At 39.8% G+C, this 27,585-nt stretch overlaps 4 protein-coding genes across 5 annotated transcripts; all 4 read left to right on the top strand.

Annotated features, from left to right (window-relative positions):
• Window positions 1–658: 658 nt before the first annotated feature.
• Window positions 659–1,693, top strand: LOC108432858 (trace amine-associated receptor 1-like). The gene has a single exon (XM_017706980.2). The coding sequence runs from the start codon at window positions 659–661 to the stop codon at window positions 1,691–1,693; it is 1,035 nt and encodes a 344-aa protein (XP_017562469.1).
• Window positions 1,694–4,788: 3,095 nt separating this feature from the next.
• Window positions 4,789–10,723, top strand: LOC108432856 (trace amine-associated receptor 1-like). 2 transcript variants are annotated; one of them, XM_037537956.1, is made up of 4 exons: window positions 4,789–4,837; window positions 5,517–5,731; window positions 6,555–6,626; window positions 9,596–10,723. In XM_037537956.1, exon 4 carries the CDS (start codon window positions 9,622–9,624, stop codon window positions 10,384–10,386), a length of 765 nt encoding a protein of 254 aa, XP_037393853.1. In that variant the 5' UTR covers window positions 4,789–4,837; window positions 5,517–5,731; window positions 6,555–6,626; window positions 9,596–9,621; the 3' UTR covers window positions 10,387–10,723. The 2 variants fall into 2 exon arrangements, with proteins under 2 accessions (XP_037393853.1, XP_017562466.2); XM_017706977.2 differs by lacking the exon at window positions 4,789–4,837 and adding an exon at window positions 4,969–5,098.
• Window positions 10,724–19,590: 8,867 nt separating this feature from the next.
• LOC108432781 (trace amine-associated receptor 1-like) lies at window positions 19,591–20,625 on the top strand. Its single transcript, XM_037537954.1, has one exon. It carries the CDS (start codon window positions 19,591–19,593, stop codon window positions 20,623–20,625), a length of 1,035 nt encoding a protein of 344 aa, XP_037393851.1.
• A 2,212-nt stretch (window positions 20,626–22,837) lies between these two features.
• LOC108432782 (trace amine-associated receptor 1-like) lies at window positions 22,838–23,872 on the top strand. Its single transcript, XM_037537955.1, has one exon. The coding sequence runs from the start codon at window positions 22,838–22,840 to the stop codon at window positions 23,870–23,872; it is 1,035 nt and encodes a 344-aa protein (XP_037393852.1).
• The last annotated feature ends 3,713 nt before the right edge of the window (window positions 23,873–27,585 follow it).

Here is a 27,585-nt window from a genome sequence, read left to right as displayed (position 1 = left end):
ATTTCACCACTGAACTCTGTTTCAAACACATCGTCTTCTATTTCACTGTCTGCATCTTGTAAATCGTGGCCAAACACGAGAAGTGCGTGTACACTAACAGGACAACACAACAGGTTTGCACAGGTGTGGACTTTGCTGGTCCTGTGCAGGTTTCACAAAGTTCATGCTTTTTGGAAAAAAAAGTCAATAGAAACCAATAAACGTCCTCACAAGTTATGTAAGACACGTGTGTGTGCACGTACGCGTGTGTGTGTGTGTGTGTGTGTGTGTGTGTGTAAAAAAAACCTTACCAAACTTGTATCTCCCCAATTTCCTAAAAAATATATATTTTTAACTCATTCAGGCTAAGTAATGTTTGCCACAAGCATTATCTTGGGAATACAATGAACGCATGGCTGAAAGGGCAGTGTTTATAAAGTGGGAACACTGTGTGTCTTTGCTGTCTGCAGACAGAGGTCAGATCTGTCAGAGCGCTCAAACGTCCACGATGTGATGAAACAACACGAAACACACCTGCAGATATACCATATGTTTGTAATGCTTTTGTGGCCATTTCAGCTCACTGTGATGTCAGGGTATTTCTGTGTTGCTGATTAATAATTGCTGGTTAATAATATCCTTTAACTAATCCAACATCTGCTGTATCATTAGATACAGTATGGACTTCCAAAAGACTCTCAGTCAAACTGTGATGCTGGAAAGCCCTCCACTCTGCTACGAGTCACTCAATGGTTCATGCCTGAAGTTTGTTTATCCAAAGGAAGCTCGAATTGCACTTTATATTTTGTTCGTTGTCATGTCACTGCTAACAGTTTTGGGGAATTTGCTGGTGATCATAACCATCATTCATTTCAAGCAGCTGCACACACCAACTAACTACCTCATTCTCTCTCTGGCTGCAGCTGACCTGCTTGTAGGAGGGGTGGTGATGCCTCCCAGCATGCTGCGCTCTGTGGAGAGCTGCTGGTATTTGGGGACTTTATTCTGTAAAATTCACAGCAGCCTTGATGTGACATTGTGCTCCGTCTCTATTTTAAATCTGTGTGTAATTTCTGTAGATCGATATTACGCAGTCTGTCACCCCCTTCTGTACCACAGTATAATGACCCTTAATGCTACTGCATTTATGATTGGTGTATGTTGGACTGTATCTGCTTTTGTGGGATTCGGGGTTATTTTCCTAGAGCTCGGTATTCTGGGAGTTGAGGATTATTACTACAGTAATGTTGCCTGTGAGGGGGGCTGTACTGTGTTTTTCAGTAAAACAGCAAGTGCTGTGTTCACAATGCTCTGTTTCTACATCCCTGCTGTGATCATGATCGGTTTATACCTGAAAGTTATCCATATTGCTCAGAGACAAGCAAGATTAATTCAGCATGGCCAAATGAAGTCTTCTCAGAGAGGTACAGCAGTGGGCAAGACGGAGATAAAGGCTACCAAAACATTAGCCATCGTCATAGGCGTGTTCCTTTTGTTTTGGGCCCCATGTTTTATCTGTAATCTTGTTGATCCATTCATAGGAAACATAGTTCCACCAGTTCTATTTGATATATTTGCTTGGCTGGGTTATTCTAATTCTACCTGCAATCCTGTTGTGTACGCACTGTTTTACAGCTGGTTCAGAAAATCTTTCAGAGCCATTCTGTTGGGAAAAATATTTCAGCCTAATTCGTCCTGGACAAAGCTGTTCTGAGCATATCTCTGTGCAAATAATTAAATAGAACCCTATGGATTTGCATCCGTTTCTCAGATTGTTGACTCAAAGCAAGTCTAGCTTTCACTCAGCGAAAGTCTTCACTGCTCTTGTGCTGTAATTAACCCTGATGAGATGGATTTAGGTTGAGGAATTCTAGTACTGAACTAAGACTGGACTAGTCACCCTGGCCCGTTATGTGACACAACTGTCATAAACATATACATTATCAATAAAGAACAATGAACCAGTCACAGGGGCATCGCCTGGCCTGGGTTTCCTGTGCTCTAGCCCCAAATATTTTTTTTTTGGCACCTCTCAAACCTTCACTCACTCCTCAAAATAGAGAGAGAGAAAGAACCAAGCTCATCCTGTGTCAGACTTGGCTGGGTTTCAGTCGGTTTCAGTACTACACTGTATCAGTACAGCCGCACTGGGTACACTACAACCACTGGGCCTTTTGTATGAATAAACAACAGTAGTTTCTACAAGCTGTATGTTTTATGATGGATGATGTTCACGTAGCATTGATCTCAAGTGCTCATTGTTTCTTAAATGTCTCTGTGGACAGTATGTCTTTAACTTGTGTATCAAATTAAGCACTACATTTCCCATGATGCTGAGCCACAAGCTCAACTGATTGACACATATGCCCTGCATTAAAGTGCAGTCAAGTGCTCTGCTTAACCTTTTAGCACGGTTGTATCCATTCATGCCTTGAACAAGGTTTCTGACCAAAAGCTTGCAAATGAAAAAGATCTGAGTGCCTGGGTGCTTTTCATGTTTAGAGAGAGAGAGAGATAAAGAAAGAAAGCGTGGGCACAGTAGAGAAAGAAAAAAAGAGATGAAAACGAAGAGCAAGTGCAGTTAAAGTGCAAGAGATTAAATGCCTTTGGTGCCTGAAATTTCTGTAAAATATAAAAGGCGAATCTACCACACAGTAAACTGGCGGTTTTAATATGTCTAATTCATTGAACATCCAATATTGAGATAAAATGTGTTACATTTGGTTTGAATTTAAAGTAAAAAAATATAAAACTGAAGGCAGCCAGGCCACTTACTTTTTTAAGCTCAATTAAGTTTACATACACAAGCTTATGTACACAAGTGTCCATAAAAAGCCACTCATTTGATATACAACAAATTGAGTTGTGAAATTTTTAGATTTAACATATTGTTTCTTATTCATTTGAATGCAAGACGAGTCTCATTGAAGGTTTAGCTTTATAAAATTATACATTACATAAAAAAACTACAGATAAAATGTTTCTGTGTTAGCAGGAGATTTGAGAGGAGATGTGTAGAAGAGGTTGGTGTTGAGAGAGAGGAAGAAAGACCTTTATTAATGTCATCACTGGGGAAATATCTGTTTTAACACATTTTCACTCGCTTTCTGTGATAAATAGTGTTCGTTTTCTGTCTTTTCACTCTTTCTTTATTTTGCTTTCATATTACTTTGTTTATAACACCTCAGTCAACATTGCTGGAACAGCATGTAAAACCACACGTTAAATAAAAAAATAGTAGCAGCTACTCACAGGTTCATTCACTAAAAGATGCGGATGTGATGATACCCGAAAACAACATATACTGAACTGGCCCCGGGTCTTTACGTGCCCCACCACTGGCCCTGCATTGCAATGCAGTCCACCTCGCTTCCCTACTGGAAAAAACAGCATGGACCAGCATGAATTCTCTCTGATCCAAGCTGGTTTATGCTGGTCTGATGCTGGTTTAGCTGGTCAAAACTGCCTTTGGGTCATTGAGAAACGTCCGTTATTGTGTCCCCAGCGTTTACAGATATATTACACATAAAAAAACACGTTAGGGTTACAATTTGTTTTACATTTTCTAATAAAACAATCTTATTTGAACAGTTACACCTTCTTCAGCCATAAATTCAGCAATATTGTTTTTTAAATCAATCATCTAGAATTCCAAGCACCACAGAAGAGCCTGTCCTCACAGTCGTGTGTGAAGGCTGAGGCCATATTTTGAAGAAAAAAACACATTTTTCTGCAGTTTTAACTGCAATATATATGTATATAGTCTATATACGACTATGACATATATCACTGTTGTCTGAACAAAACCTCATATCTCCAAAATGTTAACTTTACAGGAGAAGGAAAAAACAAACATTACTTTCAATGTAAGTCAATGGAACCCGACTTTTTAATCAAGTCATTTTTGGCCATTTATTTTGATCCATTCTTCACGAACTTTTTACACAAAATAAAGGCCAATATGCATAATCAAATTATGTCAAAAGCTGAAAATCGGCCAAAATGGAGATAGACATGCATTTTTCATTAAAAAATTCACTGGTGTTACCTTCATTATGTGTAACACCACTGAGGGTCGGTAACACCAGTGACACGTATGGAGAGACAGAAAAGTGGACGTTTCTGTAGAACGACCCTTTTGCTAACTACCTGACATTCTGGTCTATGCTGATTATTCCTAGCAGGGTTACTAAGGATTATTTGCTGTTCCTCACTTTCTTCGCACCTGCCCATCACTTGATAGTGATTGATTACTTGGATTATTATTATTTTTTGCAGCACATATTCTAGACCGCAATAGCCGTTTATAGAAGAATAAAAGGATGGGCAATAGACAAATTACAGGAAAACGTACACAGCAATGATGGTTGGTTAATGTAGTGGCCTTCTATGCTATAGACTGGGGTTCAATCCCCCACCTGGGTAAGCACCCTACACTATACCAATAAGAGTCCTTGGGCAAGACTCCCAACACCGCCTTCGCCTACCTGTGTAAAATGATCAAACTGTAAGTCGCTCTGGATAAGAGCGTCTGTCAAAATGCCATAAATGTAAATAAATGTGATGGGGGAAAAAAAAAAAAAAAACTAAAGGAGAATTGGTAAAATACACAGATCCAGTTATATACTATGTGATTTTTTTTTTGTATTGGTCAATTTTCTGCACTAAAACATATCCTAGTTATGGTGGTTTAGTCATACACTCATTTGTTTCACCTGTCCAGCGATTCTACTTTATATCCATAAACATTTTTAGCCATCGAATAAAAAGTGCATATTTCGTTTCTGGCGCTGCAACATTGGAGCGCCCCCTGGAGGCACTTAACGTCATGGCGCGCCCTCAGAAAGAGAGAGAGAGAGTGAGTAGAAGGTTCTGGAAGCTGCTGAAGATCATATTTAGCATGTTTTGGTGGGAGATATGGGTGTGGGAACGCTGGAAAAACTGATTTTGTGCTGGGCAAGCCAAAACGTTCTAAGCACTGGTCCATATTCTAACTTTAACTGCTGTAATAAATGCCAGAGACGTTTCTATGCTCAGGCTGGCTTAGCTAACTCAGTTAAGCAGCTGTTTTAGCCAGGCACAGTGTTCACTGCAAGTTCGTTGGACTTTAGTATCGCCTGTAAGTGAATATTTCGTTTATTTTGCCATGTAACCTGGCTAGCTTAGCTAAGGCCAACTGTTGTTATGGCAACCACACAGGTAACGTAACGCTAACGTGAGCTACGTTTTGTTGGATTTTGGTTGCGATGTGAACCAAATGGTCAACAATCTAGAAAAGATTTGCCGTTTTGGTTGAGAACACGACGATATTAGGACGCAATACGACTTGCGTTTACGTTTAACGACTGTGATGACGGTTCCGGCTATTAAAATTGGGCGAAAGGTTTGCTGCTAACAGCGTTTCGGTTTTAAATGAATTGTATCTCAACTTTGGTAACATATCGGGGCAAATATATCTACGTTGATGTAGCTTCTGTAGCTGACTGTCCATTTTTACTGGTGTGCACGTTTTAAATGTCCTCAAATTCCTCACTCAGGGTTTAGGATTACGCAGGGAGGGCAAACAGCGTGATCTTTAAAGCATGCGCGCGGACCACCGGCAATGGAGATGAGTTGTAGATCTGCGAATCGGCGTTGACCAATGAGGAGGCGGAGTTGTGGATTTTCAAATCGCAACGGTCGCCTGAGGTAAACCGTTAACGTTAGTCAGCGGCTCGTTGGTGACCGGACAACTTTGTCTCCGTCTTCTCAGGTAAAACTGGTCTTAAATAAATAAATAAGCTTAAATTCAGTACCGTTTTAGTCGTAGTTTGTATATATCTGTCACGTTGTCGCATTTCAGAACATTTTACTGTATAGAGTGTTTTTAATTCATCTTAGTTGGCTGGATTTGTAGCTACCTAACCTAGCTTTTACGTGCTACATGCTATGAAAGCGAATTAGTCACATATGACAGATAATATATGAGAGGAAACAGACTTTGGCCCAATCCCATTCCTTGTTCCCTTGTGTTTGGGTGTTGTCCCTTGGAACTGGGGTAGTGGCTGAAGTCACCTACGAAATGGGACCCTCAAATGAAAAAGAGCATTACTTCATTAGCTAACAGGCTACTAGCGGTGCTCTGTAGGCGACCCTGCCAGTCTTCAGCGATAACAGAGGGGGGTAAAGTCCAGCATGTAGCATGTAGTCCAACGGACTACATTTTACACCTGAATTACATATCAAAATTTAGACCACCGCAAAGGTAGAGTGATCTGTCTACTAAGGTTAAAAGTAATATGAAAGGGAAAGGAAGGAATATTGAGAGAAACTGAAAAGGGTTTGACTTAAAGCTTTTTCTGTGACTTTTCCACATACAGCTAATTTACATTTTATTGTCTGAAGGGCAGTATATAGTAACAGCATATGCAAATGACTGTAGAAAAAGGAGAGAACATAGTTTAGTCATCTTTCATTTGTTTCCAGCCCTTTTGATTAAGGAAAGGGAAAGAAAGAGAAAAGAAGAAAGAGGAATAAAGCTAGTCATCTTCATGCTTCTCTAATGCTGCAATGCCCCTGTTTCACTGTGTTTTCAGGAACAGGGCCACACAGGAAAGGAAAGTCTTGAAGTGCAGAGAAGTTGTTTTCTACATTCATCACAGATTTGGGTGAGTGAGTGATACTGTGTAGAGTTGGATGTTTTAATTACTCTCATTATTATTCTGGAATAATTTGTGTAGTAAAGGAACATGTAGCTTTAAATTGCAGCATTTAATTCAGTGGCAAGACAAAACATTTCTAGGTTAGGAGTCTTAACTCTTTACATAACATTAACAGTCTGGAACAGTCATGGAATATAGAAATTTGGTTTTCCAGGCCTGGAAAGGTCATAGGAAATAATAAGTGCTGGAGAAGTCATGAAATTTTGTGGGCTTTTTTCCCCCCATGCTGTTCATCACTGCATCACATTTGGAGCACTGAAAAGTCTGCATGTGGACTAGCTTTACCAACATGTTGTTAATATGAGTCGCTGACATCTGAGCAGTGGTGAAGAGGAATTGGTCTCTTACACCAAGACTTTTGTGACTAGTTACTTTACTGTGGCTGCATTTATGTGCAGAGATTTTTGCCAATCCGATTGAATACATTCCGATTAAAGATTAAGATTGAGGTGATTATTCTCACTCTATTCAACAATCTGATGGACAATCTTCATTTACGTGCTCACTGCAAGTAAACCGATCAAAAATGATATGCATGCGTAGAGAACCAATTAGTGTAGGCATTACCATGACAACCATCATCACGGCAGTCCAGTCAGAGTTTTGGGCTGGCACCTTTCTGTTTTTAATTGCTTTAAAACTATGGCAGAACAACATATGTCATACATATTATGTGTTCTGAAACACATAAGCGGGACGTCTGTCCCACCGCCGTCTTTTAAAGATCAGAGCAAAAACTTTGTCTCCTTTGCAGACCAGTTTCTGCTCCGCCATATTGAACGGTATAAACTTTAAATATGACGCGACGTGCATGCAGAACGGACTTAAACTTTCCGATAGGGATCACAGTCAGATACAGACGTTTGCACAGTTATTCTTCTTCTATTAAACAGAGTATTTACAGGATTGCTCAGCTCTCTCAGTTGGATAGAAACTGTATTGCGAATGGCCTCAATCAGACTAGACTATTTTCATTGAGGTGTATACATGGATGTATTGTATCCCAATTCCGAGCTATTAGTCTGATTATTAACAGATTATTAGGCTACATGAAAATGTGGCTTGTGAGTCAAGCTAGGTTTAAACTTGAAAGTGGTGCGAGGTGCATGTGCCAGAAATGGCTGGCAACTTTAAGGGAGGTTTCTCTGTAGGGCATGAATGATACCTCTATTATACCATATGTCTTGCGTGACAGTCCGCTCTGCAGATTAGACTTCTGAACCATTTGTCTCTGTGTTCTGCACACTGTGGAATTAGACCTCTGCATTTAACCCATCCGTGCAGTGAAACAACCACATACATGCACACTAGTGAACACACACACTAGGGGGCAGTGAGCACACTTGCCCGGAGCGGTGGGCAGCCCTGTCCACGGCACCCGGGGAGCAGTTGGGGGTTCGGTGCCTTGCTCAAGGGCACTTCAGTCATGGACTGTCGGACGAGGGGATCGAACCGGCGACCTTCCGGTCACAGGGCCAGTTCCCCAACCTCCAGCCCACGACTGCAGTAATCATCTCATGCTGCAGCTAGGTTAAGAAACCTAAGGTGAGCTAACTGCTGATGTATGGCCAATATGGCCTTAAATCGGATTTAAATCTTGCTTGCAGTTATTTCATTTAACTTGTATTCTGACTTAATAATATTAGTTAAATATTAAATTAATATTTAGGTCATGTAAATCTGTTTCGCTTTTGATACAGTCGATATGTTAAATCAGTATCTTGGTATGATCAAATACATCACAGGATCACCCTACCAGGTGATGATGAACTTTAGAATTAATATAGCTAGTGAACAAAGTTTTCCTGAGTTTCCTTATTTTTATGGATTTTAAGCAAATGGATTAAATGTAAACCATCAAGGACTGCATACCATGAGTAATGCGCACAAAATTAAATGATCCTTATCTAACATATCGCTAAAATATAACTAAAACAGGAAATGGTATGTCAGTATCACAGTATGCCAGGATAGATTATAGATAACCCAGCACTGTGCTAAATGTTTGGCATGGAAATTTTATTTTGTCATTAAAAAAGTCAAAGAAAACAAGTGTTTAAAAATTGTACGAACCCTGATCGACCAACAATGGGCCTCATTTGTTGATGTCTTTCAATATCACCAATATCGTTTGTTCTTGAGAAAAGACCTAAGAGAAATTCTACTTCTTTAATCGTGGAATCATTCGCAAAAAAAGTGCAGTGCTTTTCAGGATGTCCTGCAAGTCACTGGCTTCAGGAGCAGCCACCTGCCCTACAATCCCCATTAGATTGCTCCAGTTTAGTGCATTACAGTAACTACATCATAAAAAGTGCTAAGGGAAACCTCTCAACACATGACTTAGTGATGTGATGCTGTACAAGACTATAAATGAGACATCTCTTTTCTACTTTGTCTTGCCAGGAGGTAAGACCTGGCAAAGAGCTTGTTTTATGAGTAAATGGGATGTAAAACTGTTTGTTTCATTATAATGCTATATTTACTGTGTTTTTATATTTAATGTTTGTTACTGCGTAATTGCTATAGTTATATGGCTTTAGATAGGTTTTTTCACAATTTCAGATCAACGTAATGTATGTAAGAGGGTAATTTTAGTAATTTTGTATCTTAAAAGATATTTGAAATTTAAAAACAAGGATTTTTAAATCAAGTGTTCTTTAATGACTAAGAAAGCATGGGCTACAGATTGAGTCTTAGCCAAACTGTGATGCTGGAAAACTCTCCACTCTGCTATGTGTCTCTCAACGATTCCTGTCAGGTGGTTTATCCAGTGGAAATTCAGTCATTACTTTACATTTTATTCAGCCTGATATCGCTTTTTACGTTTCTGGGGAATTTGTTGGTGATCATAACCATCATTCATTTCAAGCAGCTGCACACACCAACTAACTACCTCATTCTCTCTCTGGCTGTAGCTGACCTGCTTGTAGGAGGGGTTGTGATGCCTCCCAGCATGCTGCGTTCTGTGGAGAGCTGCTGGTATTTGGGGACTTTCTTCTGTAAAATTCACACCAGTCTTGATGTGACATTGTGCTCCGTCTCTATTTTAAACCTGTGTGTAATTTCTGTAGATCGTTATTACGCAGTCTGTCACCCCCTTCTGTACCACAGTATAATGACCCCTAATGCTACTGCGTTTATGATTGGTGTATGCTGGACTGTATCTGCTTTTGTTGGACTTGGGATGATACTTCTAGAGCTCGGTATTGTGGGAGATGAAAAATTTTACTACAACAGGGTTACCTGTGAGGGGGGCTGTATCTTGTTTCTGAGTAAAACAGCAAGTGCTGTGTTCACAATGCTCTGTTTCTACATCCCTGCTGTGATCATGATCGGTTTATACCTGAAAGTTTTCCATATTGCTCAGAGACAAGCAAGATTAATTCAGCATGGCCAAATGAAGTCTTCTCAGAGAGGTACAGCAGTGGGCAAGACGGAGATAAAGGCTACCAAAACTTTGGCAGTTATCGTAGGTGTATTTCTTCTGTTTTGGGCCCCATTTTGTGTCTGTTGCTTTGTTGATCCATTCATAGGAAACATAGTTCCACCAGTTCTGTTCGATATATTTGCTTGGCTGGGTTATTCTAATTCTACATTCAATCCCATTGTGTACGCACTGTTTTACAGCTGGTTCAGAAAATCTTTCAGAGCCATTCTGTTGGGAAAAATATTTCAGCCTAATTCGTCCCGAATAAAGTTATTATAACTTGCTTTAAGCTTAATTGACACTTTTTTCATCTGTTACTCAGAGAACTGGGGCAACAGAAATATTAAACTTTCTGTTAAAAAAAAATCCTTATTGTTGGATCATTGTAATTAATTTTGATTAGATGCATATACGTTAGGTTCTAGCACTGTAAGAACTAACTCTGGTGTAGGTCCCCTGACTAATTTTGTGACACAGTTGTGACTTGTGATTTATATCTTGACCAAATTTTGTGTATTTTTAAATTCAGTCTTTTAACTGACATATATGGTGGTTTTAATAGATGTTTATATGCATTTACGCCATCAATAAAGGCCAGTGAGCCACTTACAAAGGCCATCATGCAGTCTGAGCAGTGTCAATCCAATTTGCAGACCATCTTCGTCCTCACACCTTTGTTCATCACTTCATCACCTTTTTTCATCATTTCAACTTGTTTGTTGCTACAAGTAGGCAAATATCTAAATCCTAGCAATTTCATTTTCACTGTTGATTTTGTGACATCTAGTTTTGTATTTGTCTTTTCATCTCGACCAGCTCTTATATTTGAGGGGAACATGGAACAGTTACAAATCAAGGGCTAAACTCAACAAACAATATTTTTCCATCATATTAAAAAAATAATAATATTCTGTAATTGTGTGCTCCTAACAGGGCCAGCTCTATTCTTTTGGGGGGCCTTAAGCAAGATTTAATTAGGGACTCCTATGTGTCTGGGCAATCCCCATGCCTATACATTTTTAATGGTTTAAAAATAAAAGCTTGTGTTAACGCTGTTGTTAGGCCCTTTGAAGGCTTAATGTAAAAGCTGGGTGCCAGCTACATTAGCTTTTCGCAATTCCATAGTATTTTTCTGCAGTCTCAGCCTAAGCTAGTTAGCATGACAGCACCATCATACAATTATGCACATATAATAGCAGAAACTTTATTTTTTCCCTTCTAATTGGTTTTACAGAATTGTCAGCATATCAGTGGCAGCGTTGAACTCTGTGGCAGTAATTCTGGGGTAAGAAGTCTTAACTTTGCATAACATCATCAAACTAGCTAATGTACTGTTAAATTAGCACTAACTATTAACACTGACTACAATAAGCTATCAAAATGATGTGCATTTTAAACTGGGTAATTTATTATTGCTGATGATTTGATGCTCATTTAGGGTTGTGATAAGTAACAGTTTAAATGATCGATGATGTTCTCAGCATTCTCAATGCAGATCAACTACTAACTACTAATTACTAACTACTAACCCTAATCCAACTACAAGCCAAAAAATGGCATATGTTTGCAGTAAGACCTCTAGTCTTTCTCGTCGTCTTTTTCTCCTTGTAATGTCTTACAAGGCCCCTTCCAGCCTACAGGGAGATAAGGCACCACAAAATGCTAATTAGGGCTGAGTGGCAAACAGCTGCGGGCACCCTATTTTGGCTATCCTGTGTGTTAGAAAGGTGCAACCTCATGCTCCTTTTCAGCACAATTCATGGCTGCAATACGTTCTCGTCTCTTCCAGATAAAACAGGGTAAACGTTCTGTGGCGGACTTATGCCGTCAAGTTCCGCATTTTAATTAATGGCTGCCTTTCATCAGGGCCTCAGCTGCAGGATTAAGGATGAGATGGTGACCATGATGCACCAGACTCACTGGAAAAGCTTATAGAACATGCTCTTAAGTTGGACAACCAACTGTGGGAACACAGTATGGAATGGGAGCCTGGAGACTCACGGGTCAGAAATCTATCTCTGATCACCCCAGTGCCTCTCGAGTCAACTGACCAATCTATGCAGCTTTGGCACACCCGCCTCTCTTGTCAGGAGCGTGATGCCCGTATGTGGGAGGGCAGGTGCTTGTACTGTGGGCGGGCTGGTCACCTCTGTTTAGGCTGCCCCGAGCTATTAGGGAAAAGTTAGGGTCCATTACAGGGAGGGAAGTTGCCTTAACACTTGTGGCAATGAAAAAAAAAATCCTTATTGTTGTAACACTGAAATTAATTCTTATGAGGTGCATATATGTTGAGCAACTCTAGTATTAATGAACTCTGGTGTAGCCCCCCTGAGTAGTGTTGTGTCAGAGCTGTTACGGTTGATGTCCTGACCAAGTTCAGTGTTTTGTTTGAAATTCAGAAATATTAATAGATTTATAGCATTTACATTTACATCATCAGTAAAGGCCAGTTACAAAGGCCATCGTGCAGGTCTGAGAAATGTCAGTCTAATTAGCAGACACTCTCAGTCTCCACACCTTTATATCGCTTTGATGGGTGTATTTTGTTGATTGACGTGTTTGTATAAAATAGCTAAATCCTATGAATTTCTTTATCTGCTTTAACTCCTGTCTCCAAATCGGACATTTATGTCATTAATGTCAATCCCTGCTCACCTCAGTCAGCTTTTATATTTGAGGGGCACAGGGAACAATTAGAAATTGGGGCTAAGCTCAACATAAGGACCTTCATGTTAAAGAACAAAAAGACATTCTGTGCTTTAGCCCCAAGGTCACATTGTGACAGTAAATTAACACAATTAAAATTCAGTTCCAAAGTTTGTTGCTAGAATCCTTTACCTTCATTAAATCAAAGCTTTTATAGACTAAAATATTGTTTTTAGAAAATTGTGAGAAAATACAAATTATCCACAATAAACGCAAATTAAAAGTCATGATGCACAGTTTGTCCAACAAAATAATTCATAAAGGGTTATTTGTGAGTAAACCTAACAATTTGTAATGGTGGTCTGGTAATACACTTCTGTTTGTTAGACTTAGCCAGTAATTCTGTTTTGTATTCAGAAAAAAAGATTTTATCCCCAGACATTCAGAGGTGGCACTCCCTAACATTCAGAAGTGGCAGAAATTCACAAATCCCTTATTTAAGTAAAAGTACTAGTAATCTATTAAAAAGTACTCAAGTAAAAGTTGAAGTATGACTTTGATTTTTTATTCAGATAGAAGTGAAAGTATATGCTCATAAATGTAATTTTACTAAATAAGTAAAAATATTTGTTTACAAATCTTTTCTAATAAAAATTTTAAATAGCATATTTTTTATTGAGGGTTGAAGGTGCACACCATCAGATTAAGTGTATCTAGCGGTTTATGCTAGACCTGCAGCCATCATCCACAAAAAACACAAATTTACATGTTTAGTTTTTTTTAAAAACAGTTTTAGATGAAAACTCTGTTTTTTATTGTAGCAGTCAGTACCGAACACCAGATCTAATAATTCCTTTAAATACAGCCAGGCCTGTCGTGGGTTTTCAGACTGGGAGTAATATGATGCAGATCAGCCCGCACTCCACACACCCACACCACACCGAAAAAAAATGTGCTAATGTTCTGCAGTGTCATTACAACCAGTTGTGTGAAGATGTGGAAAAAAAAACTCTAAAGCTAGTCATCATAGGCTAAAGCATATTTACACAGTGGACAAGTTTCTGGTTTAAATATGTTTTGCCTGTAATGTCTCGATGCACTGACATCTGTACAGGCATCCGAAGCTTCATCTAGTCTCTGTCCATTGTATGAGTCTCAGTTACAATGAATAAACCCGGGTTGTGTCACCTGAGATGAAGCCACTGGTTTAACCCTTAAAATGCTACAGATATACACTTGGATGCAGTATTTACAATTTGAGCATTTTTGTGCGGTGAGTTTATTTATTAGCTCACGGTAACTGGCCTGAAACTGTACACTGTATTCTGACTCTGGATTTCCCACTCTGGCACTGAGTAAGGCAATGGATGCAGGTTTTTTCACACTTGTTATCCCGCATTAAAGAGTAACTACACCCCACTATTTTCACTATTTTCCACCCCTGGCTCATCTTTGAAAAAATGCTCAGAAATTGGAGGGGCATGCTGGGAAGGCCGCTGCAGTGATCTACGGGTTTGGAAGTGGGGCTGCAAGGGAAACCAGGTGGGCTGGACTGCTGTGTTTTTTAGAGCTAGCATATGTTAGCTACCAGAAAATATGGAGCATGACAGTCAAACATCACTTTTGCAACTGAGAGTTTTACGAGGTTGAAGATTTTTCTCTACTACCATCCCCATCTTCAACGAGGGAAAGTGTTTCTGTTCAGACCATGCGTCTTGAGCCTTAACAGCATGGGCCACTGACTACCAAGCTGCTGAGAGTTAATACAGTGCAGAACGGTAGAACATTCCTAAAAAAAAAACAACAGCTAGCTTCTTATTATCTGTTCAGCAGGTCCATATTTGATGTAACTCAAGTCCTGATTTCTTAGATGCCCTGAATTCTGAATGAATAGTGGAATAGTGGAATGAATGAACAGTGGATTTCTTTTGAACACTTGGTTTCTTAGTTTCTTACCAGCATATGTGCATAATAAAGAAATGAGTGCTTTACAATGTAACAACTTCAAATATGATTGGAAAAAACACCTGAAACATGAATTGTTTTACTGTTTTCTCATAGTTATACTGACTGCGAAAGGTTGCTGTCTTCTTGTTTGCAGACGTCCAAACCCAGAGCTGATGCACCAGTCGCAAGCTAACTCAATAATAATAATAATAATATTGTATTGTATAGGTTTGGGATGCTGGTCACATTACAAGTGCTAAATCTCTTATTTTAAAAAACATAAGTCAGTATAAGCCATGAATATAAATGAACACTAGGCTTACTGTTCGATAGCTGTCCAATGCATTTGTTCTGAATACATATTGCTTGTGTTCTAGTGGAGCTGGATTGTGTGCAGTGGAGGTAAGACGATGTGCAGTGGAGGTAGGATGATGTGCAGTGGAGGTAGGATGATGTGCAGTGGAGGTAGGATGATGTGCAGTGGAGGTAGGACGATGTCCAGTGGAGGTAGGACGATGTCCAGTGGAGGTAGGACGATGTCCAGTGGAGGTAGGACGATGTCCAGTGGAGGTAGGATGATGTGCAGTGGAGGTAGGACGATGTCCAGTGGAGGTAGGACGATGTGCAGGATCACCTTGAAAAGTCCTCAAAAAAGTAAGATTCAAACAGGTTAAACAAACAAGTCTGTAGCTGCAGCTAATTTTCTTGTTTATAAATTATCGTTTACCTACAGAACACATTCATTTCAGATTGTAAAAAGCTATTTTGAATTATGTCATGTTGAGCTAAAAAGGGAATGTCGTTACTCTAAATAATGACTTTTACATTTGAAACCTTTGCTGCTGCTTCTTACTGTTTGTGTACAAATCAAAAGGCACTTTTGTTGCTGAAAAGAAGAACGAGGTGTCTGTTTTTACCGAAAATAGATAATACAATATTAGCATGTTAGGATTCACTACAGCATCTATCATGTTTGGGATCATGCAGTTAGCCAGCCCAATGCAGGTGGGAGTGGAATAACATAGAGAAATCCCACAAATTAATGAAAGTCTAAAGAAACTGATGTTATTTAATAATTAGCATGAATACATAATATCTAAAAGCAAAATACCCAAATTTAGTAAACTCATTGTAAATACACACAAATTGCGCTCAGTGGAGTCCTCAGACAGTCAGATGGCCACCGCTGTGGGAAGTGCTCTTAATAGAGGTAAGCACAAATCAATGAAACTGACAAAAGTCTGACTCATGGCACTCTTTTTAAAACCTGACAAATGCAGATGGAAACTATCTGTACAGAACAGCAGGAGGGAGTGTGATCCAGTGTTTATGTTGCTGGTGGAAGCGGGGCAAAGAGTGACTGTTTTCTGTGGGAGTGGGATGAAATCTTGCAGGAGTGGGACTGAAAATCAGTTCTGTGCAGATGTCCAGAGATTTTAAGTTTTATTATGTGTGGCTTTGCAACACTTACACTGACAGCGACAGCGCCAGGGCAGAAAAATTTGAAAACCACTGAAGTCTTACTTTAGCAAATACTAAGCCAAAAATTAGAGAAAGGTGACAAAGGCCAGTGCTTAGAAAGTTGCACCGCTCAAAGCCCTGCTTATATTCGGTTCTACGGAGGTACTATCATATCTGCACAAATTTGGAGTTTGTTCTTTTAGAACAAATGGTGCCGTGCATGGCTGCCTCGGCACTGTGCTTCTATGTAGTTTTCTTTGTTTGTATCATTCTGTGCGGCACAAATCCAGTAAAATATACAAGGGAGGAATTGTTGAACATTCGGCAGCTCACTCGTTATGACTTGATGCATACCTTCATTCATCCGATGGAGTTTGCCAACATCTTAGCTGGTGCTGCTGCAATGTTGTATGAGAGATGCAGGAAACCTTGCTTGCTGGTGAAGCTCTGAAGATGGGGCTTCTGAACTCCGCTTCCAGCTTTGCACCTTGCTAATCTCTGCTCTCTTAGCAACAAGATGGATGAACTGCTATTACTCCTTAGGAACAAACAAGAACTTCTCAAGTTCTGCTGCTTCATAGAAACCTGGTTGTCCGACCAAGCTTCTGACACTGCAGTTCACCTTCCTGGTTTCCAACTATATTGTTCTGACCGCAAATCAGAGCTAACGGAAATGCTAAAAGGTGGAGGAGTTTGTTTCTACATAAATGAAGGTTGGTGCACAGACGTCAGTGTTTTAATAACAATATGTCAGCCTTATCCGGGGGCTCTTTTCATTAACTGTAGACTGTTCAACAGGAGATTTTTTGCCGTTCATCCTGGTTAGTGTTTACATTCTACTGCAAGCCCTCATGACAGACACTCTCCTTTTCATTTTTGGGGACTTCAAATCTTGTCCACGAACTTCCCAGATACAGGCAAGATACAGGCACCCCAGATACATACGTCCGACCAGGGAAATGAACACTCTTGATCATTGGTACACTGTTTTAAAGGATGCATACCATGCTGTCCCCCGTACAGCTGTAGGAGACTCTGACCATAGTCTTGTATATCTCCCAACTTAGAAGCAGAAACTGAAAAGTGCTAAACCACTTGTCATCACTAGAAAAGGTTGGACCGTGGAGGGAAAGCTTGAGCTACAGGGCTGCTTTGATCGCACAGATTGGAGTGTGTTTGAAGCTGTAGCTCTGGACTCAGCTTCTGTGAAGATGCATGTGTGCCCACCATAACTTGAAGAAAATTCAACAATGACAGACCCTGGTTTATACCTAAACTATGACAGTTGCGGCATTAGAAGGAGACAGGCTACAGAAGAGGAGACAGGGTCCAATGTGACAGGGCCAGAAACGCATGGAAATATGGGCAGGTAAAAGGAACTACTCTGAAAAACTGCAGAGTACATTCTGTACCAATAGCCCAGTGCCAGTGTGGAGAGGCTTTAAAGATCTGACTAACAACAAGAAACTATCTCCCAACCTGGATCAGAACCAATGTCTGGCTGAAGACCTAAATGTATTTTACTGCAGGTTTAGTCCAATAACCAGCCAACATTATCTCCTCTCAGGGTCCCTTTCACTTCTACTGCTCCTCATCCTGTACTTACAATCTGTGAGGAGGACATGCATCGCCTCTTCAAATGACGAAGGATCAGAAAGGATGCTGGACCTGATATAGTATCCCCATCATGTTTGATAGGTTGTGCCGATCAGTTAGCACCCATCTTTATACAAATTTTCAACAAGTCATTGGAGCTGTCCATCGTGCTGTCCTGCTTTAAACACTCCACCATCATTCCCTTACCCAAAAAGCCCTGTATCTGAGGTCTGAATGACTACAGGTCAGTAGCTCTGACATCTAGCCCAGTAGCCCAGCTGCACATGCTACCAAGTCTCCAGCTTCCTGACTAATAGAAAGCTACCTGTGAGGCTGGGTACAATCACATCCAGCACCTGCACTCTTAGTACAAGGATGTTTACTTTTTTCCCTGCTCTTTTCCATCTACATCAACAATTGCACCTCTAGGGATCCTTCCATTAAGCTCCTAAAATTTGCAGATGATGCAACGGTAATTGGCCTCATCCAGGATGGTGTTAAGTCTGCATGCAGACAGGAGGTGGACAGGCATTTCAAGACTGGAAATGATGGTGGACTTTAGAAAGAACGCTCCACCACTGTCTCCACTTAGCATTCACAACTGCATTGTGGCAAGCACAGAACCATTCCTTGGTACCATCATCTGCAAGGACTTTAGGTGGGAGTCTAATGTAACTTCCATCAGAAGAAGGTGCAGCAGAGGATGTACTATCTACGCCAGCTGAGAAAGTACAGCCTTCCCAAGGAGCTGCTCTGCCAGTTCTACAGAGTTGCTGTTGAACCCATACTCTGCTCATACCTCACTGTCTGGTTTGGCTCCCCCAGCCAGCATGGCAGGTCCAGACTGCAGAGTATAGTCAGAGCTGCAGTATGGATCACTGGCAGCAATCTGCCCTCCCTCCAGGACCTGTGCTCTTGCCATGTCAGGAAAAGGACAAGGAAATTGGCTGATGACCCTTCACACTCAAGACACAGTCTGTTTGAACTATTCCTATCTGGCAGTTGCTACAGAACACCTGATGCCCACACATCCAGGCACAAGAACAGTTTCTTTCTACTGGACATTAAGCTATTGATTGAATACTCACACAAGTCATGTGCATTAATTAAGCTGTGCCATGTTTTTGGTCTTTATTGTAGTTGTATATGTTGGTTTCAATCATCATTGATTGGATTCGTTCATTCAATAATATCTGTTGTTTTGTTGTGATATGCAAGCACTCTATCATGGCAGTTGTACTGTTCATAATCATTGTAACCGAGAGACAAATTCCTTTTGTGTGCAAGCAATAAAACTGATTCTGACTCTGATTCTGATGTACAACAGCATGATGCCTAGGAAGTTACAGGAGAGGTGTCAAGTCTTTTTCAGTCAGATGTGTCTATACAAATGCAATAAGATGTTTTTCTTTTACAAGTCATTGACTTGAGCAGCACCCCCCAACAACTATAACACAGTAAAAGTGTCCAGGGAAAAAAACAGACCACGTGATTTTATAGGTTTGGGAAGTGAAGGTCTGTGAGTGTATAAGAGACATCTCTTGTTCTCTTTTTTGGTTCACCCAGTCTGCAAGCATAGGGGGCTATGAGCTCATTTTACAAACTAATGTAAAGTACATGTTTTATAAAATATTCTGTAACAATAACTTCAACACTTACTCTTTTTTGATGTGTACTTGTTTGTTTGTATTTCAATAGTTGTAATTGCTTTAAACAGCTTTTATCACCATTTTCAATCAAATCATGCCAGTATGAGGACAGTGTTTATGAATTTGTTTTTTAAAATTGTTATTTTTAAAACAACATTTTGAATGTGAAAAAAAAGAAAACAGTATGGGCTACAAAACGACTTTAAACCAAACTGTGATTCTGGAAAACCCTCCACTCTGCTATACGTCTCTCAGTGGCTCATGTCAGAAATTGGTTTATCCAAAGGAAGTTCAGTCATTACTCTACATTTTATTTGCCTTCATATCACTTCTTACGTTTCTGGGGAATTTGTTGGTGATCATAACCGTCATTCATTTCAAGCAGCTGCACACACCAACTAACTACCTCATTCTCTCTCTGGCTGTAGCTGACCTGTGTATAGGAGGGGTGGTGATGCCTCCCAGCATGCTGCGCTCTGTGGAGAGCTGCTGGTATTTGGGGAGTTTTTTCTGTAAAATTCACACCAGTCTTGATGTGACATTGTGCACTGCTTCTATTTTAAACCTGTGTGTAATTTCTGTAGATCGATATTACGCAGTCTGTCACCCCCTTCTGTACCACAGTATAATGACCCCTAATGCTACTGCATTTATGATTGGTGTATGCTGGACTGTATCTGCTTTTGTGGGATTCGGGATGATATTTCTAGAGCTCGGTATTCTGGGAGATGAGGATTATTACTACAGTAATGTTGCCTGTGAGGGGGGCTGTATCTTGTTTCTGAGTAAAACAGCAAGTTCTGTGTTCACAATGCTCTGTTTCTACATCCCTGCTGTGATCATGATCGGTTTATACCTGAAAGTTTTCCATATTGCTCAGAGACAAGCAAGATTAATTCAGCATGGCCAAATGAAGTCTTCTCAGAGAGGTACAGCAGTGGGCAAGATGGAGATAAAGGCTACCAAAACATTAGCCATCGTCATAGGTGTATTTCTTCTGTTTTGGGCCCCATTTTTCATCTGTGCTTTAATTGATCCTTTTATTGGTCATATAATTCCACCAGTTTTATTTGACTTCTTTACTTGGGTTGGGTATACCAATTCCACTTGTAATCCCATTGTGTATGCATTCTTTTATAGCTGGTTTAGGAAGTCGTTCAGAATCATTCTTTTGGGAAAAATATTTAATCCTAATTCATCCCGAATAAAATTGTTCTGATTTTAGAATTATTTCCCCGCATTTAATTAGTGCAGTCTTGAGTAATAGTCTAATTGCTGTTCATCTTCCTGTCAGTACTGTGTTTTTAACAAAAAAACACGATTAAGTATTTTGATCTTAAATACAAATTCCATGAATATGCAACAACAAAACTATGCGTTTTTTATCTACATTGTCCAGTGCATTGTCCATGGAAACTGTTTTTAATCACTCACCACTGGGTATAAACCCTTTTACTAATCTCCAGTTTTATTAACATTAGATAAAATTAGCTAATTGTAATCTGTGATTATAATGCATCTTTCACACTGACAGCATCATTGCAAAAATGTTGGACATACTTATGCACAAATATTGTAAAGCTGCTTGTCCCTGAAATGTAAATGTTTTGGTTATCCACTCTTAGAACCATACAAACAAACAAACAAATAAACAAACAAACAAACATCTCCATCTCTTTTGCATCTAATCTGTATCCCATAGTGTGATCAGTATGACTTTCTTCAAAGATGACCAGCTTCAAAAAAGAAAATCTTTGACCTGAAGGTTTTTTTTCCTTTGGAAAGAGGTTGATTTAAAGTTACAACATATAAACATGTAGCATAAAAAGCCATCTCATGCTAATCAGTAGTTTGCAGACTAATTTCTAACCGACCTGAGGTTGTTGATCCAAATCTGAATCATTTATGTGATGGACTTTACTAATTAGTTAGTTACCGTACTTAGTTTTTATAATCAACATTTGTCATGGGAAATTACTTTTGCTTAAATATCTGTACTGTAATAAAATTGTGTTTTTCTCAGTTGTGTTATTCTCCCCACTTAATTCGTTAAAAAGGTCTAATCTTATTTCTTCTGTATTTATTTTCTGTTTTTAACTATCTCACAGTCTTCATTGCCGGTAGACGCTAAAGAATTCAAAGGAAATAATTGGGCAGTGTAACCCTGGCTCAGGCATTTTAAATGGCTGTCTAGTACAGCACCATATACAAAATATAAGCTCAGAATATTTTCGTTGTATGTTAAAAATAGCAGGACTGTTAACTGTGCAGTTCTGACTAATGACACACCCCCTGTCAGCTCCACAGAGTACATAATCTATTGTAGGTTGGTAGTTTTGAAGAAGATCATAGGGGAGAATCTGCTTGAGGTCATAGACACTATGCTGGCCTACAGCATCTTCAGGCCTATCCTGGCAGTTTGAATTAGTTACCGATGGACTCAAGATGACTTGTGCAAGTGCTCACTCCACTGCCAGTAGTGTTTTTAAAGACTTGCATATATAATTTGTGTACCTTGCCTAGCTAGTACCTGTGTATGTGCATTCGTTGCATACATCTGGCTTTTGATACCTCCAAGTTTAAAAGTATGGATTTCCCTCATTGTTTGCTTGTGTGCTGCCTGTAATGATCAAGTACTCTGAGCCTCAGTCTTTACATCTTAACTGGTCATTATGGTCATTGTGGCCTTGTGGCTAAGACCAACAAACTGATGTTTTTTTATCGGTTTTGTTTTTACTGATGGCCTGGTCAGAATCCAAGGGTTGTATTACAGAAGCATCCTGACTTTGAAATCATATCTGTTTAGTCACCATGATGACTTCAGTTAGGACTGAATTAGGGACAGTAGCTGTGACAGAATAATAATTCCTAACTTCATAATCTTATCGTTAACTCCAGATAAGAAAACACACGAATACATTATCTAAGCTGCTTGTCCTGGGCAGGTCACCAGTCTATGACAACAGGTAAGAAAAACAGTTTTATACAAAGAAAATACTGTCTCGTCAATACTGGATTTTTTTTTTGCCGCTCACAGCATGGAATTGTTATTTTGTGTAGAATAATATATTAAAGAATAATGACACCATGTAGACCATTGCCTAAACAAAGGCTACATGGAGAGTGATGGAATCATTTTATTATAAATAAATTTTCTTAGATAATGCCTGGGCCGCCCGTTGGATGGTTGTCTTAGGAAAAGTGTTGTAACATGCATCAAGGGATCAGTATAGAGCAGTGATGTCACCGCACAAGTCTGAAATGCTATAAATTAGAGGTGTCCTGTTCTCTCTACTGCCTCAGTGCTTGTATACAAGCCGATGTAAGGGATGATATTGTGCTTCAGACGCATTCTGTATGATAAATACAGTACATTTGTTGTTGTTAGTTTTATTCCAGATAATAATCACTTGTTTTTACATCTGCAAGTAATGGATTTAAAAAACTACTCCAACCAAAGTGGGAGCAGAGGAAACATTTCTTTTTGTTATGAACATCATCCTAACTCATGTCACAAGTTTGTCTATCCTCTGTCTATGAGACTTGTGACTTATTTTGTCATTGGTGTTATTGTGCTTCTTACATTATTTGGAAATCTTGTGGTGATCATAGCCATAACTCATTTCAAGCAGCTGCACACACCAACTAACTACCTCATTCTCTCTCTGGCTGTAGCTGACCTGCTTGTAGGAGGGGTGGTGATGCCTCCCAGCATGCTGCGCTCTGTGGAGAGCTGCTGGTATTTGGGGACTTTCTTCTGTAAAATTCACAGCAGCCTTGATGTGACATTGTGCACCACTTCTATTTTAAATCTGTGTGTAATTTCTGTAGATCGATATTACGCAGTCTGTCACCCCCTTCTGTACCACAGTATAATGACCCCTAATGCTACTGCATTTATGATTGGTGTATGCTGGACTGTATCTGCTTTTGTGGGATTCGGGATGATATTTTTAGAGCTTGGTATTCTGGGAGTTGAGGATTATTACTACAGTAATGTTGCCTGTGAGGGGGGCTGTACTGTGTTTTTCAGTAAAACAGCAAGTGCTGTGTTCACAATGCTCTGTTTCTACATCCCTGCTGTGATCATGATCGGTTTATACCTGAAAGTTTTCCATATTGCTCAGAGACAAGCAAGATTAATTCAGCATGGCCAAATGAAGTCTTCTCAGAGAGGTACAGCAGTGGGCAAGACGGAGATAAAGGCTACCAAAACATTGGCTGTTATCGTAGGTGTATTTCTTCTGTTTTGGTCCCCATTTTTCATCTGTGCTTTAATTGATCCATATATTCAACATACAGTTCCATCAGTTTTATTTGACTTCTTTGCTTGGATTGGCTATTTTAATTCTACTTGCAATCCGCTTGTGTATGCATTCTTTTATAGCTGGTTCAGAAAATCACTCAGAATTATTCTTTTAGGGAAAATCTTTAAGCAAAATTCATTCAGAATAAAACTGTTTTGAGATTCTCTGACATTGTCATGCAGTTGGGTTGACCTCACAAGCTGTTTCCTTGAAGCTGCTGTGCATTTTTTTAGTCAGTTCTGTACATTTAAAGCATACCTTCATTTTAATATAACAGGGATGTCTAATATATTGATAATGTGTTTGAGTTGATATGAACATGGATATGAAAGAATATGTGTACAAGATGTTGTGTATAGATTTTGTCCAGAAAAGTGTTTTATTGAGAAACTGAGAATTGGTAGATAGGTCAGATATAAAACTAACACATATACAGTTTAGTGTTGACCAACTTGTCTGTGGAACTTGTCACTACTGCTTCCTGTGTCCTTCCTCAAATTAACCAAGGGCTCTATACTGTGTAATAATTTTCAAGGACAAGATTAATAGCAAGTAACAATTAATTGGCCAGTATAGGCTGAAGAAATCACTACTAATAGATGTTGGTAAACAATTGTATAATAAAATGCAGGTTTTTAGTGTTAAGTATTAAATCTCTAATCACATTACATTTGTGATTAGGCGTAAATTACACCAGTCTTCTGCATCTTTGCGAAAATTTTGGAAGTCATATCAATTAAGATTTCAAAGCCTTGGCAAAAAGAAAAAAGTACATGTTTGACATGCCCTGCATGCAGCCGATCAACCAAGACATGTTCGGTGTCCAAACTTTGCTTCTTAAATATAGAACTGGATTCCAGAAGTACATTCCATAATCTTAATAAATAGACATTAAATTATTTTAGTCAGCCAAGTAAAAAAGTTTGTAAGTTGTAAAATGGGTTGGATCTTATTTAGACATTTAAGCCTAAAAGGGAAGCTACGTCATCATCTGCATGAGGTTCTGCTTTCTGGAAGTGTTCTGCTGTCAGACTCTGGGAGGCTGGAGCACAGGGGTGTGTTGTACAGTGTCACTTTCAAGTCTGTAGCGTTAGCACTGTAATACTTAAAGCTTCCTTACTTTAAGAGGTAGAAGTTACTTATTGAAAAACAATGAACCCAAGAAAATGAAGCTTTTTGTTCAAAAGCTTTTGGGAAAAACAAAATATTGATAATCTGGTAAGTTACCACAATTCTCCTACTGATGCAGACAGATGAAAACAATACTAGCAAGAAAGACATTCCCTATAGTTACCATGTGAAACCTTGGTGTAATTGTTCCTCTTTGTAAAGTTGTCTCCAAACAGCGTTCTCAGATTGAATTAGTTTAAATTTGTAATCATGTCCTGAGGCAGGGCCAGCGCTTAGGGGGTGAGGTGTGCACTACTGCCCTGATTTTCACTCTTTCACCTCAAGGACAAGCAGGGTTCTCTCTTAATGTCTTTTCTGTCAACCAGTTACAGCAAAATGTTTCTCCTTATTTTCTGATTGGTCCCTTAAATCATACAATGAACAGCTCTAGCAATGAACAGCTCCAGTCTGTGGTCTGAGCATACAGTGGCATAAAGGATGAGAAGTCTGTATGATGTTGGAGAGTTAAACATACATTAACTTAATTATAGTGATTTTGTGCTTGTTTGGTCAAGATTTCAGTGACATTTCTAAAAGCCCACTTACACTTCTCACAAAAAGTTCAAGCTACAGTGATGTGATATAATGAAAGTAGGGCATTTAAGTAGAAGCTTGTAATGGTGATTTCCTCATCTCAAACAATTTATTGAAACAAAAGCCAACAACAGAGGTGGGTACACCCCAACAAAAATCTCAATGTCTCTTGTCATGTGCCCTTGAGCATCAATCACGGCTTGACAACGACGTCTCATGCTTTTCACAAGTCGACTCATTGTCTGCTGAGGCATGGCGTCCCACTCTTCTTGAAGGGCGGCCCTCAGGTCATTGAGGTTCTGGGGTACAGAGTTACGGGCCTCTACATGGCGACTCTGCTGATCCCATAGGTTTTCTATGGGATTCAGGTCTGGAGAAAGTGCAGGCCACTCCGTTTAAGATAAGATTAGATAAGATAGACTTGTTTGTCCCACTGGTGGAAATTTGCAGTTGCAGCAGAATGCACAGTAAGCAGATAAAGAGCAGTAAGTAGACAAAAATTTGCATCATACAAAATATAAAATATAAGATATACTATAGAAAATATAAATATATAAAAAATGTAAATAAATAAAACAAGGCGCCTGTTAGCAGAAAAATATAAAAAATAAAGATAGAATTAAGAAAATATATATAATGATATTGCACAGAAATTGTGTATATTGCACAGTAGTAATTACAGGTATTGTACAGAACTTTTGTATGTATTACACTTGTACCAATTTGTCAGCAGCAGATATTACACATTAATTAGAGGTAGGATAAGATATAGGTCTATGTGGTGTGTTCATGATAGAGTGCACTATGATAGAGTGAGGTGTGAGTCCATAGTGTATTTATGACAGAGAGAGTCTGAGTCTCTGCTTGGGAAGGTTTTGATTGTAAAGCTGAACAGCAGTGGGGAGAAAGGAGCTGCGGTATCTCTCTTTTCTGCGTCGCAGGTGGAGGAGCCTGTCACTGAAGGAGCTGCCCAGTGTTGTAGTGGGTGAGAGGGGTTGTCCATTATGAATGCAAGCTTGGCCAACATCCTCCTCTCCGCCACCTCCCTCAGTGCGTCCAGCGCATCGCCCAGGACAGAACTAGCTTTCCTGATAAGCGTGCCCAGTTTCTTCCTGTCTGCTGCTGTAATGCCACCTCTCCAGCAGACAATGCCACAGAAGATGGCTGATGCCACTACAGAGTCATAAAAAGAGTGAAGAGGTCCATCCTGTATTCCAAATGACCAGAGCCTCCTCAGCAGTTGGAGTCTGCTCTGGCTTTTCTTATACAGGGTGTGTGTGTTGTCAGACCAGTCCAGGCATTTGTTGTTTAGACGAACACCCAGGTACTTGTAGGTCTTGACAATCTCAATGTCCCTTCCCTGGATGTTCACTGGAGTGGTTGAGGAGAAAGTCCTGTGGAAATCCACCACCAGCTCTTTGGTTTTACCCGTGTTGATCTGGAGGCAGTTCTGCTCGCACCAGTCCAGAAAATCCCTTGTAATTTCTCTGTATTCCCTTTCATTGTCGCCTGAGATGTAGACACCGATGGCAGAATCATCGAAGAATTTCTGGAGGTGACAGGTTAAGGTGTTGTGGGTGAAGTCCGCAGTGTAGAGGGTAAAGAGGAATGGGGCCAGGACTGTTCCCTGTGGGACCCCTGTGCTGTAGCGCAGTGCTTCTGATACACAGTACTTAAGTCAGAAATGCTGCGTTGTGTTTGTGAGGTAGTCCATAGTCCATGTGATGAGATGGTGATCCGCCCCTGCTCTCTTCATCTTGCTCTCTAGTAGAGTGGGTTTTATGGTGTTGAAAGCACTTGATAGATCAAAGAACATGATTTGAACAGTGCTTTCTGCCTTTTCAAGATGAGCGAGGGATCTGTGAAGTAGGTATGTTATTGCATCCTCCACTCCAGTGCCTGGCTATTAGGCAAATTTCAGAGGATCCATAGCTGGTCCTGTCAGTGGATGAAGATGGGCAAGACTAAGTCTTTCCAGAGCCTTCATCAGCCATTCAGATCACTGGGGTGTGCAGTTTTTGGGATAGGTACTACACACAAAGTCTTCCAGAGTACTGGCACTCTATCCTGTTTCAGGCTTAGGTTGAAAATGTCCTTTACTATCCCACACAGTTGGTCGGCGCAGTGCCTCAGGATCCCAGGGCTGATGTTGTCTGGAACTGCTGCCT

This window comes from Pygocentrus nattereri, chromosome 4 (genome assembly GCF_015220715.1).
Source record: "Pygocentrus nattereri isolate fPygNat1 chromosome 4, fPygNat1.pri, whole genome shotgun sequence".
NCBI classification, from domain to species: Eukaryota; Metazoa; Chordata; class Actinopteri; order Characiformes; family Serrasalmidae; genus Pygocentrus; species Pygocentrus nattereri.
Note: the sequence above shows the minus strand (reverse complement) of the source record. Positions and strands in the feature narration are given on the sequence as shown.